Consider the following 15,957-nt stretch of genomic DNA (forward strand, 5'->3'; position numbering starts at 1 on the left):
TATAAAGTATACATTTTATTAAAAATTGTTAATCAACTTTTAATTTTTTAAACATTAACATTTTTATTTTGTTTTACAAGACTTAATTAATGTTAAACCGTAGCATCCTTCATATATTGTTTCGATTTTCGGTCAGATGGGCTATTCTGTATGAATTCACATAATTTCCAAAGCGTCTATCAAAAGGATTTTAACCTTTGGTCTTGACAAACAAACAAACAGATAACCGAATGTTTTTAGATGATTTCGTATTTCCCTTTTTCGGAACCCTTTATAAAATAAAATCAAAAACATAACATTACATACCTCTGCAATAACATTTTGGAAGTTTTAAATTTAGAACGTTCAACTGAATGATCTTATAATATGGTTTCATTATTTCCCTTTTAAGAAACCCTAGAAAAATTAAAAAAAAAACACACCTCTACAATAACATAATAAGCAGTAACATGACAAAGAATAATAATTTGCAAAGAAAAGGATTTTCGTACAACAACGATGCCCTTTGGTCTTGACAAACAGCCAAACGGACAACCGAATGTTCATAAATGATTTTGTTATTTCCCTTTTTCGGAACCCTACAAAATTAAATCAAAAGCATAATATTACATACATTTGCAGTAGTATGACAAAAAATTATTACCAAAGCGTCCAATAAAAGGATTTGAATTATCAATTTTTGAATGATCTTATATTATGGTTTCTTTATTTCTCTTTTACGGAAACCTAAAAAATTAAAAAACCCACCTCTGCAATAACATATGCAGTAACATGACAAAAAGAATAATTTTCAAAGCGTCCATAAAAGGATTTCCGTACAACAGCGAAGGGTCCTTTGAGCGATGCCTACGATTCAATGATACTCTTTGATCTTGATATGCAGACAAACGGACGAACCGAAAAACATAATATTACATACATTTGCAGTAGCATGACAAAAAAATAATTACCAAAGCGTCCAACAAAAGGATTTGAATTTTCAATTTTTGAATGATCTTATATTATGGTTTCTTTATTTCTCTTTTACGGAACCCTAAAAAATTAAATACCCACCTCTGCAATAACATATGCAGTAACATGACAAAAAGGAATAATTTTCAAAGCGTCCATAAAAGGATTTCCGTACAACAGCGAAGGGTCCTTTGAGCGATGCCTACGATTCAATGATACTCTTTGATCTTGATATGCAGACAAACGGACAACCGAGAGAACTTATAAAGTACAACTAATCCTACAACTAATTTGTATGCTGAGTGCAAGTTACTTTTTTTAACCGAAAAATTATATAATATTGCACACTGTGTTGAGGAAACACAAATCGTTGGCATTTACACCACTCATGCTACGCAAAAGGCGTAAAGATGATGTAGTGCAAACCACTCGGGCTAAAACCTATTTTGCTAGAAAACAGTTCTGTCTGCAATCTGATGTTTTACTATTTATTTTTTTGCGGAACCCTAAAAAAACACCTCTGCAATAACATTTGCAGTAACACACCAAAAAAACATAATTTCCAAAGCGTCCATCAAAAGGATTTTCGTACAACAGCGAAGGGTCCTTTCATCTGTACCTACGATTCAATGATACACTTTAGTCTTGATTTGCAGACAAACGGACAACTGCGTGAAGTTACAAAGGTTTTACTATTTCTTTTTTGCGGAACCCTAAAAAAAAACACCTCTGCAATAACATTTGCAGTAACACACCAAAAAAACATAATTTCCAAAGCGTCCGTCAAAAGGATTTTCGTACAACAGCGAAGGGTCCTTTCAGCTGTACCTACGATTCAATGCCGTCCCGTCACCGGACCCACGTCACCGTAACAATGCCTTACAAAGTGTTGCGTGTTGGAAAAATCATGTCAAATCTATGTGACAAATGAAATTTGATTTTTCTTTCGCATTCAATTATGTTTTTACATGGAAATACCCTCGGGAATATGCGTAACAGCTTTTTTATGTTAACGTTTTTTTTTTCTCCCGACGAAAAAAGAAGTGTGTAGGGCTTTGATATTAGGCATAGATATAATTAAATATGTACATGTGTATATGCATATAGTATGCATAGTGGATTTACAAAATGGAGGTCCTGGGTTCGATTTAGATTTTCTTAATTAGTCCAGATCTGGCTGGTGGGAGGCGTCGGCCGTGGCCAGTTACCAGTTAGCGTTCCGGTACGATGTTCGTGTCGTACTGACTCGAGAAGGTATTACTTTTTAATTTCTTAATTGGAGCGGCTACGACACCGTCATGTTCTGTAGGCTCCATCTGTATATTACTGATTTATCTGTGCCGCCAAAGAAATTCATAGAATGGCAATTACACGCCATATTATAGTCACGCTACAAGAGCTTTTGTTCCCTACGGAAAGCTATTTATACTATTTATATACAATTTCCTTAGACAGAGAAACAATTTTCATATTTCTAATTCATCTGAGTTATATTACGATATTGACAGGGTTCCCAACTAAGGGGTTTTCCCCACCGATTTAGGGAGTAAATAAGTGCGATGGGATTTTTTTAGGGGTGTAAATTTTTAAGGGTATTTTTTTCAAGGTTTTTTTGACTTTAATATTTTTGAATTAATAACATTAATATTTCTTTCTTAACCTAGCGACTTATAACGACATATGATACGACCACTCTGTGGCGACTGGCGGAAATTTTTATCCAATTAAAAACATTGTAAAATTTATACAATGTCAACATGACTGATTTCAAAAAATCTGAATCTTCAGATGAAGACCTAATATTTTATGTATTAAATAAAGATTTTTGAAACATATTACATCATATTATTCCTAAATTATTATGAATTTATATTTTTTAGGGGGACAACTCAATAATTAACGCGGTTTTATTGGTTTTTGACACAAAGGACATGTCCCAAAATGGGCCTTTATTTTATATAATTTATAAGCAGGTCGATAGTATTTTTTACGGATAGAAAATACAAATTGCTGTTGAGAAAATAATTTTCTGAATTTTTGGAACCCGCATTAGTTAGATAAATTTTATTTTTGGTTTCGCTCCCTTGTCTACAAGTTAACATAGACAATACAGTAAGTGTTCAATACAGCCATTATACACCTGGAATTTATTTGGTATCCGTTGTAAGCTGTCAATGTCAGGTAATAAGTCAAATGTCAAAAAGACACAAGTTAAAAAGAAACATAGATAGAGAAGCATTAAACAAAAAAATCCTTAAATTGTTTTAAAAATGCCTTACACGAACGCTACTACGCGAAGATCACTGACAATCTGTCTGAGTGTGAGTTACAACCATATTGCCATGATTTAAAAAATCTTAATTAATGTTGTCAGCTAATGAAAAAAATACATTTTATTTAATTAATTTAAAAAAATGCGGGTTCCAAATTTTTTTTTATTTTGGGTTTTAAGCCCTATATTTTATGTTCTTTTAAGATAAAATAATTTTTTCTGCTTAGTTGAAATTCGGAATAAAGGCCCAGCCTCCATACAAAATTGGGACATGTCCTTTTAGGGATAAATATTTTATCCCTAAAAGGACATGTCCCAATTTTGGAGTTGGTAGCACTGGATATTGACATTTGACATTGACAATGACAACTTTAAAATTAACAAGTAAACGAATGGATGTGATTGTAAAACAATAAAACAATACAAAATATCAAAAACAATAAAAGAAATAAATAACGTTAAATTAATGTTGTTGATTCAATTACATTTAACGAAAATTATTGTTAGTGGGAAGAAAAAATTTGCGACCATTGTCTCAGTCAAAAATAAGGTTATGTTATGAAATCAACGGATCGAGGTGATTCACTTCGTATGATATTGAGGTTTTGACCGTTTTACGGCTAAGCAAGCAGCCGTATATGGGTTGAGTACGTAAAGGTTGCTTTCAGAAGGCTTTACTGTTCCGTTGTATCTCTTTGTGAAGAGTTAAAATAATGGGTGATCGCGAGAAGCCAAGTGGATCTGGGTCACAGGATGAGAAGGAGAAGCCAAAAAGGGTTGCTTCACAGCCTGTGGCAACTGGCTCAAGGTATCTTAATTTTACTTTTTTTTGTTATTAATTGCTTCTTTGTTCTAACTTGTAAGGTATTTTTTTGTTGGATGGATAAACTGTTGAATTCTAGACTATTTATAGTTTTACTCTTATCAGTCATAGATGTCTTATTTAGTGAATTGAGACTTTTTTTTCATTATTATTACCTAACAATAGAACAAAGTAAATAATTCAAATTTAAATAATTCATGACTGAAACTGAAGCAGTAATGAATGTAGATAAATAGAATCAACATAATCTTGCACTGTATATTTACTTATTACTAATATATAATGGGGATGATGACTAGGTTTGAATATATTGATTTTTATGATACATTCGGGTAAATAGGGTCAATGTTAACTAATTTATACATAAAAAGCAAAGATTGTCTGGATATTTGCAAAATAAATGAGATTATAAAATTTCAAAATCTATTAAAAATATTTTATCGTAATTAGATGAAAATTCATACAGTTTTAGCTTCCTTACATTAAATGTGACATTTTTTAATATATGAACTATAAGCATAAACGCACAAATAACAAAGATATTAGTAATTTTGTTTGAACGCGCATACAAATCTAACGATCACTACATTGCCTATGACGTCATTATTTCAAGCCATTTTGTATGGGGCGTTTTTCAGGGATCCGCGTCAGCGCCGCAAATCTGACTCTTTAAATCCCTGTAGCTTCGAAAGTAATGATCGCAGATACCCTGTTCCTTTTACAAAATTGCTTTACTATTAGTATACTTTTAATTTATATACAATTTAAAAAACTGTCATCATCCCTATTAGTGAACTTTTTGGTCTGCTCTCAAAATAAAATTTATTTTATTATGAAGATTACTTTTAATGGATTCACTCAACTATAAGTTTTTGAATCCAAAATGTTAAAAATTTAATAAAAAATAATTTGTAATGGAAGAGGTTGAGTAATTTTCACATACTGGTATTGGTAATCAGTACTCATTAAGAAAGACTGTAGTATAAAATCTAGACTATAATAATACAGGCTGACGTCGCGCGGTTCCACCTGCGTGGTCCCGTAGGAATACGGTGATAAATAGCCTATAGCCTTCCGCGATAAATGGGCTATCTAAAACTGAAAGAAGTTTTCAAATCAGACCAGTAGCAGAATCAGATTAGCGCGTTCAATCAAACGAACAACAAACTTTTCAGCTTTATAATATTAGTGTAGAAAACACATTACTTGAGGTCTTGGACCATAATCAATTGTTTATTTGGCATTTCAGTGGTTCAAGTTACTTTGCAAGTGAACCCATCCAGTTCAGAGTTCGAGGGTCTACCATCACAGGGGCATCACCCCCCAAATTTGTTACCCTGGAGGATATAATGAAAGCTGCACATGGTATGCAGAATATGGCTTTGGCACATGAAATTGCAGTGGACCAAGATTTCAAATTGGAACCTTTTGAACCACCCGATAACAGGTAAGATATTTTTTTTAATAAAACTTTTTCCTAATCTTTAATAATTTCAATATTTAATTTTATTAGATAGCTCAGATCATAATATCATCTCTGTAACCCAAGATAAACCACTACTCTCAATTCATTAGTTTCATGTTATTTTACTCTATTTACATACTATTTAAATACATAGCCTTATATTTTAAACAACTCTAACATAAGAGCAAAGTAGTGTCATTGACATGAAAAAATAGCAATACATTTTTATATATAGAAGAATATTAGTGTATTTTCTTTGCTTTGTTTGATTTTTACAATCAGTTGAAAAACTGAAAAAGTATCATATTTTTGTTTAACAGTGTAACCTAAACTGGAGAATAGTTTCTGAACTTTGGAAAAATACATAAACCAGTCACAGACAAGACCACATTAAAGTGGAACATCAGATTGCATGGGTATGGTGACAGTCAGTGCACTTCATACATGCATTAAAGTACTGCATACCCTAAGGGTTGTCTTCTTAATGCTTATTATATAAATATTTTACTAGTTTGCTTAATTTTAATACTAGTGCATACCCTGATCGACAACCTTATGCACGCCACTGGTCACAGTTGCCTTATAAAATTCACAATACATACTATTACTGAGAATAGCAGCAAACTTTCAAGAGTGAAACAAACTGCCACGGTACCCATGCTATCTGAAAAACACTATAGTCAGTTACATGGGTGTCCTATTGGTTAAGCAATTTTTAGTACACATTTTATGTGTGTCTCTATAAATGTCTTATTTTGATTCCAGCTATCAAAAGTTAGTGAAAGAAACTATGCACAAAGCATATTTTGATATATTAAGAGAACAACTTAACTCTGATCCACCTGAATACAAGCAGGCTCTAGTCTTACTGGAAGATGTAAAGCAGGTTAGTTGAGAAATAACAACATAATATATACTATAGTCTGGCAAGGTCGTTCATGGCACTTTCATAATATGCGGGCGACAAGGGGAAAGACTGAGTTGAATTGAACGTGCGTGCGGGGAAGTGAGGGGCATCAGTCAGTTTTTCATTCATCGCTACACGCCCCCCGGCCCGCGCGGCTCTTCAGGAGTGTTACGAATGAAGTTGCCAAGCTGTAGCAGACAGATCTTCTTCTTCCTTCTGGGCCGTTACCACCCTTGGCTGATGGGTCCTTTGGTGTAGGTTCCCAGCTGGATTCACTCCATCCAGCCGAGCTCTCTCCAGACGCTTAGCAGGCTGCCCGGGTTGCCGATAGTCTCATGGAGTGCTGCTGAGGAACCAATGTAGGTTGCTAATTTTTCCGTTATACCTCTGCAACTGAGCATAACGTTTAGCGCTGTCTCGTTTTCCTCCATGCAGGCTCCAGCAGACAAATATATATACCTTCATATACCTTCAGCTGTACCAAAGACAAAGACCTTAGAAAACACAAATTATCATTCCAATAGATAGGTTTCACTGTACGAGTATCTTGGAAGGAAGTGGATTACCATTAATGTTACATGATAAAATAAACTAATAACTAAAAATTAAAATTAACTGTTGGAAGCAAAATCAATTGTTTATTCTTTATTAATCCTATTACATTTTATATTTACCCGCGTGGTTCCCGTAGGAAAACGGGGATAATATATAGCCTATACTATAGGCTATATATTATCCCCGTTTTCCTTCTATACTCTATACTGATTGAACGCGCTAATCTCAGGAACTACTGGTCAAATTTGAAAAATTCTTTCAGTGTTAAATAGCCCATTTATTGAGGAAGGCTATAGGCCCTATAGCCTTCCTCAATAAATGGGCTATTTAACACTGAAAGAATTTTTCAAATTTGACCAGTAGTTCCTGAGATTAGCGCGTTCAATCAGTATAGAGTATAGATTGTTTATAGTCAATGTACCAATTTGTATTTCATTTTATTTTGTTGATCATTGTTCAAATAATTATTTTGACATTTTATAAAATTGTGATTTCAGGGTCTGTTCTCAATATTGCTACCCCGGCAGACTCGTATAAAGGATATGATTGAAGAAGTACTAGACGCTGAGTTCATCAAGCAGCAAGCGGAGAACAACAGCCTGGACTTCCACAAGTATGCCCACTTCGTGATAGACTTGATGGCCAAGCTCGCTGCTCCGGCCAGGGATGAGATGATCCATCACATTACCACACTCACTGATACTGTGAGTATTGTTGGAGTTTACTGCTTTAGATTCGATTTTTCATATATAGCCCCCGGTATGAAAAAAATATGGGCAGTAAAATTCAAGGAATGAATGACAGCATTACGTTTTTGTGCGCAACCTATTCTGCGCACCCTTCATTGGCCTGCTGCTCCTCGGTTGCGCACCTTTCACTTTTCAGGCGTAGGTATTTTGACATAGACCTATTTAGACAGTCAATCTGAAAGAGTAAACTCCATTCGTGCGTCGGAGCTGACACAAACTTTTTCTTAATTTGTTAATAAGTGCCCTGTGGCGCAGTGCGCGGTAGATTTACAAGACTGAGGTCATAGGTTCAATCCCCGGCTAGGCCAGTTGAAGTTTTCTTAGTTGGTTCAGGCCTCGCTGGTGGGAGGCTTCGGCCGTGTGTCCTACCCTACCACCCTATCGGCAAAGACGTACCGCCAAGCAATTTAGCGTTCCGGTACGATGTCGTGTAGAAACCGAAAGGAGTGTGGATTTTCATTCTCCTCCTAACAAGTTAGCCCTCTTCCATCATCATCATTTCACTTACCATCATCACTCACCATCAGCTGAGATTGTAGTCAAAGTCTAACTTGTAAAGGAATAAAAAAATTTGCAATATTGGGACAAAAAGTAGTCAATGTTCTATACCAGAGAATGGTGACCTAAATGATATCTTGGTGCTAAACTTCAACCAGACTTGTTCAACCATTGAGCTGTGATTGAGTAATGTACATCCATAAAATACTTGTAGTTTTCAGCAATTTATCAATTTTCTGTTTAGTGTTTTGTAGTGTAAGAATCTTCTACAAGAACAAATCTTCTATAAAAAATAAAAATAGATTAAAAAATATAAAATTAGGTTAGGAAACATGCTCAAGTTGTGACACAACCAGGTGCAGGTATTAATTTTTGTACATACGAAAAGGAAATTGATATGTGTTATTATATATGTTTTCCGAAATTTTCTTTGTAATTTTATTACTATTTTTGTTGTTAGAAACTTCTATAGGTACTAGAAAACAAAAAATATAAAATTAATGAAATCAGGTAATCTGTGCTCAAGTTATGACCCAACCAGGTATAGGGATTAATTTTTGTACAAAAGAGAAGGAAAAGATTTTATGTATAGAAACCTGAATTGGCTTTACAAACTAAGATGCTGTTTAAAGGCAATGTTTTTCCACTTACCATCAGATGACCAACTTCTTGTTCTGTCTTATCACAACTATTAAAAAACCCTATCGAAATTGACATAGACGCCTTCTCAAAAATTGTAATGTCCAGGTGGACATATTCCGAGCTATCCTGGAGACCTTGGAAGTGCTAAAATTGGACCTGGCCAACACACTGATAGCCATGCTGCGACCCCATGTACAACAGGAGAGCGTGGCCTATGAGAGGACCAAGTTTGATGAGATGCTGAAGATATCTGAAGGTACCATCATAGTTTTCATAGCTTCAACTTGTTTTACAATCTTTACTTGACACTGTTAGTCAAAACTTCAAGGGTCTCAAGCGAAGGTCAAGGGTTGCCATGTCTGGCAATTGGGGATATCATCTCTCATATTCATCATCATTATCAACCGATGGACGCCCACTGCTGGACATAGGCAGGCCTCTTGCATGGACTTCCAAACACAACGGTCTCGAGCCGCCAGCATCCAGTGGCTCTCTGCAATTCGCTTGATGTCTTCGGTCCACCTAGTGGAGGGTTGACCAACACTGCACTTTCCGGTGCGGGGTCGCCATTCCAGCACCTTAGGACCCCAACGTCCATCAGCTCTTCGAACTATGTGCCCTGCCCATTGCCACTTCAGCTTCGCGACTCGCTGAGCTATGTCAGTGACTTTGGTTCCTCATAGTATGCCGATAAAAATATAAAAAAATCACACTTTATACTTAGACGGCTGAGGGTCTGGATCCCTGGAATTGGCTACAATACTTACTTATGGTAGGAGCATGACAAACTTTCAGCTTTTATAAATTAACGAAGGTCGGGCTCTCCGTCTATTACATTAACTAGCGAGCGCCTGCGACTTTGTCCACGTGGAACTCAGTTTTTCCGGGATGATAAGTAACGTGTTAATCCAGAGTAAAATCTATTTTCATTCCAAATTTCAGCCAAATCGCCGCAAAAATGTCAAAGTTTCATACAAACTTTCATCCCTAATTTTATCCCCTTTAGGGTAAAATTGATCAAAATCCTTTCTTAGGAGATGCCTACGTCATAATATCTACCTGCATGCCAAATTTCAGCCCGATCCGTCCAGTGGTTTGGGCTGTGTGTTGATAGATCACTGTCAGTCAGTCAGTATCAGTTTTATATATTTAGATGTTCGCTGTATAAATTTCAGATGGGTTACAACACACGCGAGAATGGCTGCAGAGGCACATAGACAAGACAGAGCTAGAGCTGCCGGTCAGAGACCAGAATATTATAAGGAATGTTACAGCACAAACTTTAGCCAAGGCATATCTGGAACTATTGGAGTGGGACAACTCGAAGACTTATCCTGAGGTAGGGCATCACACTATCAGCTTAATTTAACAAACCGCCATCTACTCAGGTGCTATTGGTCGATATTTTGTCTATTTCGCTTCACGAGACAGGTCGTTGGTAGCATATAAGGAGGAAAAACTAGCTTTCTCCATTAGGAGAGGAAAAATGGTGATTGGGACCTACATTTTAACTTTCTCTCTGAAGCACGGGGGTTCCGTTTATGGCGTTTGGAAAATAGATAAAATAAGCATTTTTCAACTTTAGTTTCTAAAGTAATCTTTTACTATATTTTAAAGTACTAACGAATTTGATGTTTTATATATTTAAAGGGAATGTCCAACCCCCGGCCCAGGCCGATGCTAACCACCCGGCAATTTACTATATTTAATAAGCGACCAGTAGTTCCTAAGATTAGCGCGTTCAATCAAACAAACAAACTCTTCAGCTTATATTAGTATAGATAACATATGTTTTTAATTTTTATATCTGGGTTCCCGGGGCCGACTTCGATTGATGATTGGAGTTGATGATTGGTGATTGGCATTCCCCTATATGATTCAACTACCCTATTGTTTAAGGCACCTCTTGACCTTATTATATTAAATTTTGGTTATTATCTTTTTTCAAAATTCAAAAATTCATTTATTTCAAGTAGGTTCAGTTTACAAGAGCTTTTGACACGTCAGTTGACTATTTGTAAAGATTCTACCACCGGTTCGGAAGGCAGGTTCTGCTGAGAAGATACCGGCAAGAAACTAAACAGTTGCTCTTTTGAAAAAGTCATACAGTATTACAATTGATAACAATTAAATTACAATTTCTTATAGTTTTATTTCCTGTGTGAAGGTGGAAGCTGATCCAATGGCCTCCAAGCACCTTTATCGTTAAGGAACTCATCAATAGTGTAGTAACCTCGACTAAGTAAATGTTTTTTAACACATTGCTTAAAGTTGTGCATTGGCAGGTCCATTCCAGTCTTAGGGATCTTGTTATAGAGACTCTTTGGAGACAATATGCAGAAATAACTAACTTATGCCCGTGTCTAGTAAGACGTGGGTTTAAATCTCCTTTTCGTTTGTACAAATTAATATTTTGTCTTACATAAACTATACTGTTATATATATACTGACAGGCTACTGTTAAAATGCCTTTTTACAGACAGTGTTGCTAGACAAACCACGTTTCACAGAGCTCGGCACACAAGTGTACCGGCTGATATGTGTGACGTCACTGCTGCTTGTCAGCCCATCCTGTGGTGCCGACCAACAAGGCCAGCACAAGCAGCGGCTGAAGGAGAAACTGTTCATCATACTGGACAACACTAGCAATGACGTGTGAGTATTGATATTATAGACTAGCTGATGCCACGCGGTTTTACCCGCGTGGTTCCCGTTCCCGTGGGAATACGGGGATAATATATAGCCTATTTAGCCTTACTCTACTGGTGTTGTTTTTATAAAACATTTATAAAAACAACACCAGTAGAGTAAGGCTAGAGTCAACAGGAACCCCTATTCCAATTAAAAGAGGAACCAGACAAGGGGACCCGCTGTCACCAACGATTTTCATTGCAGTACTAGAGACCGTTATAAACAAGTTAAACTGGAATACGATGGGCTTAAATATAAACGGAAATTATATAAACCATTTGAGATTCGCTGACGATCTAGTCTTGCTCTCTGAAAACAGCCTAGAGCTAGAGCATATGATATACACGCTGCAACAATCGAGCCGACAGTCTGGCCTAGAAATCAACTTCAAAAAAACAAAATTGATGACAAATGCATTAAAAAATGAAATTAAAGTTGAAAATACTTCGATAGAGTTTGTCGATTCGTACATTTATCTGGGCAAGCAACTCTCTTTTGATAATAAAAGTAACGAGCAAGAAATTGAAAGAAGGATAAAAGGGACATGGAAGAAATATTGGAGCCTTAAAGAAATTTTCAAAAGTCAAATGCCAACAAAAATTAAGAGAAATGTCATGAACACCTGTCTCTTACCGTCTCTCACATACGCCTGTCAAACATGGAAATTCACGCGAAATGTCAAGAACAAAATAAATTCATGCCAACGGAGCATGGAAAGAAGTATGATGAAAATCCGAAAAATTCAAAAAATTCGCAACTCTACTATAAGAGAAAAAACAGGAGTAATAGACGCACTAAACTATTCTATGAGATTAAAATGGAGATGGGCGGGCCATGTAGCAAGAATAAATGACGATAGATGGACTTCTCGGCTAACGGCATGGACAGGGCCTGTAGGTGCTAGAAAAAGAGGAAGACCTAGAAGTAGATGGGCAGACGACATTGAAAGGACGGCTGGAAAACAGTGGAGGAAAAAAGCCACAGATAGAGAGGACTGGTCATCTCTGGAGGAGGCCTTCACCCTCAAATAGAGGGGTTCGCACAAATTTTTTTTTTTTACAAAAATTTAAAAATTGTAATTTATTTTTTTATAAATTTTATTAACACTAATATGTATATGTGCTTACTTATGTGCGAAATAAAAGGCTTTTTATTTTATTTTTATTTTATTTATTATTATAATATATAGCCTATAGCCTTCCTCGATAAATGGGCTATCTAACACTGAAGTAATTTTTCAAATCGGACCAGTAGTTTCTGAGATTAGCGCGGTCACTCAAACAAACAAACTCTTCAGCTTTATAATATTAAGTATAGATTGGCAAGCTCGTTGATGACACTCTTATGGTATGCGGGCGACGGCGGACGAAGGATTGCGCAGGTGTGAAATCGTGCGCGCGAGGCAGGGCCTGAGGGTAAATTGCATCAGTCGTAAGCAGTCACTGTCGACAGAACAAAAAGCACACAAACAATACTTATATTCGAAAACCTGCCTGCTAAGTTATTTATTGGTTGTCAAGGCAACCAAATAACTCATTTGCCAAGCTATAGTTAATGCTTGTGTTTGTGACGTCACTGCTACGGCGGCATGCGAAGTATAAAAATTAAAAAAAAATAGTTCAAATATACTTACGAGGCACAATTATCCGCCCTCTTTAATATGACGCGAGTATATTAAAGTGTATATTTATGGAGGACTAGCAGACTGTGATTTTGTTTACAGAGAGCTGCAAGCAATCCTTCCATCAGTAGCTGAGGAAGTGATCTTGGTGACGGAACAGCTTCTAGAGACCCTGAACCAGGACCCTCTCACAAGTGAGACCAAGGAGCTCATCAGGACACAGATCATATCACTGAGAGACCCGGAACACAGAGTCAGGCAGATTGTCCGTAAGTAATGTTAACCAATGATGTTAAATACCTACTCTTAGATATTACTATAGGTCATGAAAAATGAGGCGCTTTTTTTTTTCTCTTCTCTTTGGCTTTCCACAGATTAGCCAATGTCAAGTAGCTTAATGAGGCGCTTAAAAGTCGAAATTTGCACATCTTAATGTAAGTTGTGCTAACAACGAACGTTATTTATGCAAATAATACCTACCTTGTTTTTTTATTCTTTACAAGTTAGCCCTTGAATACAATCTCACGTGATGGCAAGTGATGATGCAATCTAAGGTGGAAGCGAGCTAACTTGTTAGGATGAAAATCTACACCCTTTTCGGTTCTACACCACATCGTACCGGAACGCTAAATCGCTTGGCGGTACGTCTTTGTCGGTAGTGTTGTAACTGGCATCGGGCGAAGCCTCCCACCAGCCAGACCTGGACCAATTAATTAAACTTTACTCAGCTCAGCCGGGGATCGATCTCAGGACCTCCGCATTGTAAATCCATCTTGCATACCAATGTGCCACGGAGACTGTCAAACAATGACAGAATGCATAGAACAGAGCATCTTATTTAATAAGAACACAATATTATCTATGTATAAAACAGCTGTGGCAGTCTTAGTGAATGACAGAACACAAGTTTACCATAAGAACTTACCTTAAGTAAGTAGTAGTACAATATTTAATTAATTGTAAATCCAAAATGGCCGCTGCTACAATATGGCTTTTTTCAATCCTCAATATGGGTATCAAATTTAAGAGCTTACTTTAATTTTCTTGTTTCAGGTCAAAGGGTCCTAGAGTTCCTCAAAGTGATACTAGTTTGTGCAGGTGGCTCTCGCCAGGTCCCCGTGGGTCTGTCGGCGTTCACAAAGGAACTCACTTCGGTGTCGGGAACTCTTTTGCGTTACGTGATGCACAATAAAGCGGTATTCACCAAACACTACCTCGATATAATCGAGGAGGAACTGAGTAAAAGTTAGGTATAGTGAATACTCGGTTATCCGGACACCTAATAATCAATTCGCAATTTAGAACTCGATTATCCGGACATCAGTTATACGGATTGGCAATTGATAACTCGACCATCCGGAAATGAAATATCCAGACTTGCAATTAAAAACTCGACCATCCGGACATCACGGACATGAGTTATCCAGACTGGAAGTTAAAAACTCGATTATCCGGACACCAAATAATGGGTTCGCAATTTAGAACTCGATTATCCGGATATCAGTTATACGGATTGGTAATTGATAACTCGACCATCCGGAAATCAATTATTCAGACTCTCAATCAAAAACTCCCGGACATGAGTTATCCAGACTGGCAATTAAAAACTCGATTATCCGAACGCGCAGTTAAAATATATTATCACAATAACTCTTGCCAATCTCATATAGAAGCATTTCAATCGCTGAAAACAGAATGCCTTATTACAGCAATAAGTCCAGTTAAGTCTTTACTGTACTACGATAAGTGGTGTGCACGGAGTTTGCAGTTAGAGTAAGCACTACTCGTAAATACGAAAACGATGAATGTTTTTAGTAGGCAGTGCACATATGGAAAGTAGCCACTGATTTACGAAGTTTTTGTTCCGACTTTCGATTACTAAATTGTATATAAAGTCAAACCATATAATATTCAGTATTTTTTACATTTTAATAATAACAAGTTTTAAAAAAAATCATTTGTATCTCTTTTATTATGATACTCGTAGTGATTAATCGAAAATGTATTTAAAAAAAACAATTAATTTATACATGATTCAAATGTATTTTTAAGTAATAACAAAAATTAACAATCATTTGCCTTTATTTACAGACTGCAAGAACAATGCAATGTACAAGTTTTTATATTTTCATACCATTTTGCAAAGTTGAGGTTTTTAAGTTGCAGAATGAAATGTATTTGTTATCTATCATTATTTAGGGAATTCAATGTTTTATTTACTAAATTCGAAACAAAGCTACGGGGTAGCTAATTTATTTTTAACCAAATTTTGAAAATTAAAAATTTGTAATTATTTTTAAAAAAACAATTATGTTTTGTGTAATAATGTTCCAGAAAATATCTGCATTTGTATTGGAATTTGTATTTTCAACATAGTACAGTAGTGTTTTAAATTAAAATTTTAACAATTTTATTAACTTTTTACTATGAACCCATGGGAGCAAAGGAATTGTTTTGTAGAAATGTGTAATGTATTTCTATGTGCAATACTCATTAATAAACAATTTAATAACATGATAGCATTTTTATTACTATAAAATAATCCCCTTAATACTAAAGGCCATAGTCTACGAGTATGTGCACTGTTAAATGAGGGTATAAATAGCTGGTCATTTCACACCTAATGAAATATATAACTTCCTAAATTAATGAAAATAAATCTGATTAATAAGCTTCGAACAATTATATTTAGTTTCATTTTGAATATCATTTTATAAAAGCACTAGCGGACGCCCGCGTGGAATTGTTTTTCACAAATCTCTCGGGATAAAAAGTAGCCTGTG

The 15,957-nt window shown here is 35.9% G+C and overlaps 1 protein-coding gene across 1 annotated transcript; it reads left to right on the forward strand.

Moving 5' to 3' along the window:
* The first annotated feature begins 3,579 nt into the window (after window positions 1–3,579).
* On the forward strand, window positions 3,580–15,688 carry LOC112053719 (T-complex protein 11-like protein 1). The gene is made up of 9 exons (XM_052888531.1): window positions 3,580–4,031; window positions 5,296–5,493; window positions 6,277–6,397; window positions 7,471–7,677; window positions 8,968–9,118; window positions 10,038–10,201; window positions 11,342–11,517; window positions 13,277–13,443; window positions 14,228–15,688. Exons 1-9 carry the CDS (start codon window positions 3,937–3,939, stop codon window positions 14,422–14,424), a joined length of 1,476 nt encoding a protein of 491 aa, XP_052744491.1. The 5' UTR covers window positions 3,580–3,936; the 3' UTR covers window positions 14,425–15,688.
* The last annotated feature ends 269 nt before the right edge of the window (window positions 15,689–15,957 follow it).

This window comes from Bicyclus anynana, chromosome 23 (genome assembly GCF_947172395.1).
Source record: "Bicyclus anynana chromosome 23, ilBicAnyn1.1, whole genome shotgun sequence".
NCBI classification, from domain to species: Eukaryota; Metazoa; Arthropoda; class Insecta; order Lepidoptera; family Nymphalidae; genus Bicyclus; species Bicyclus anynana.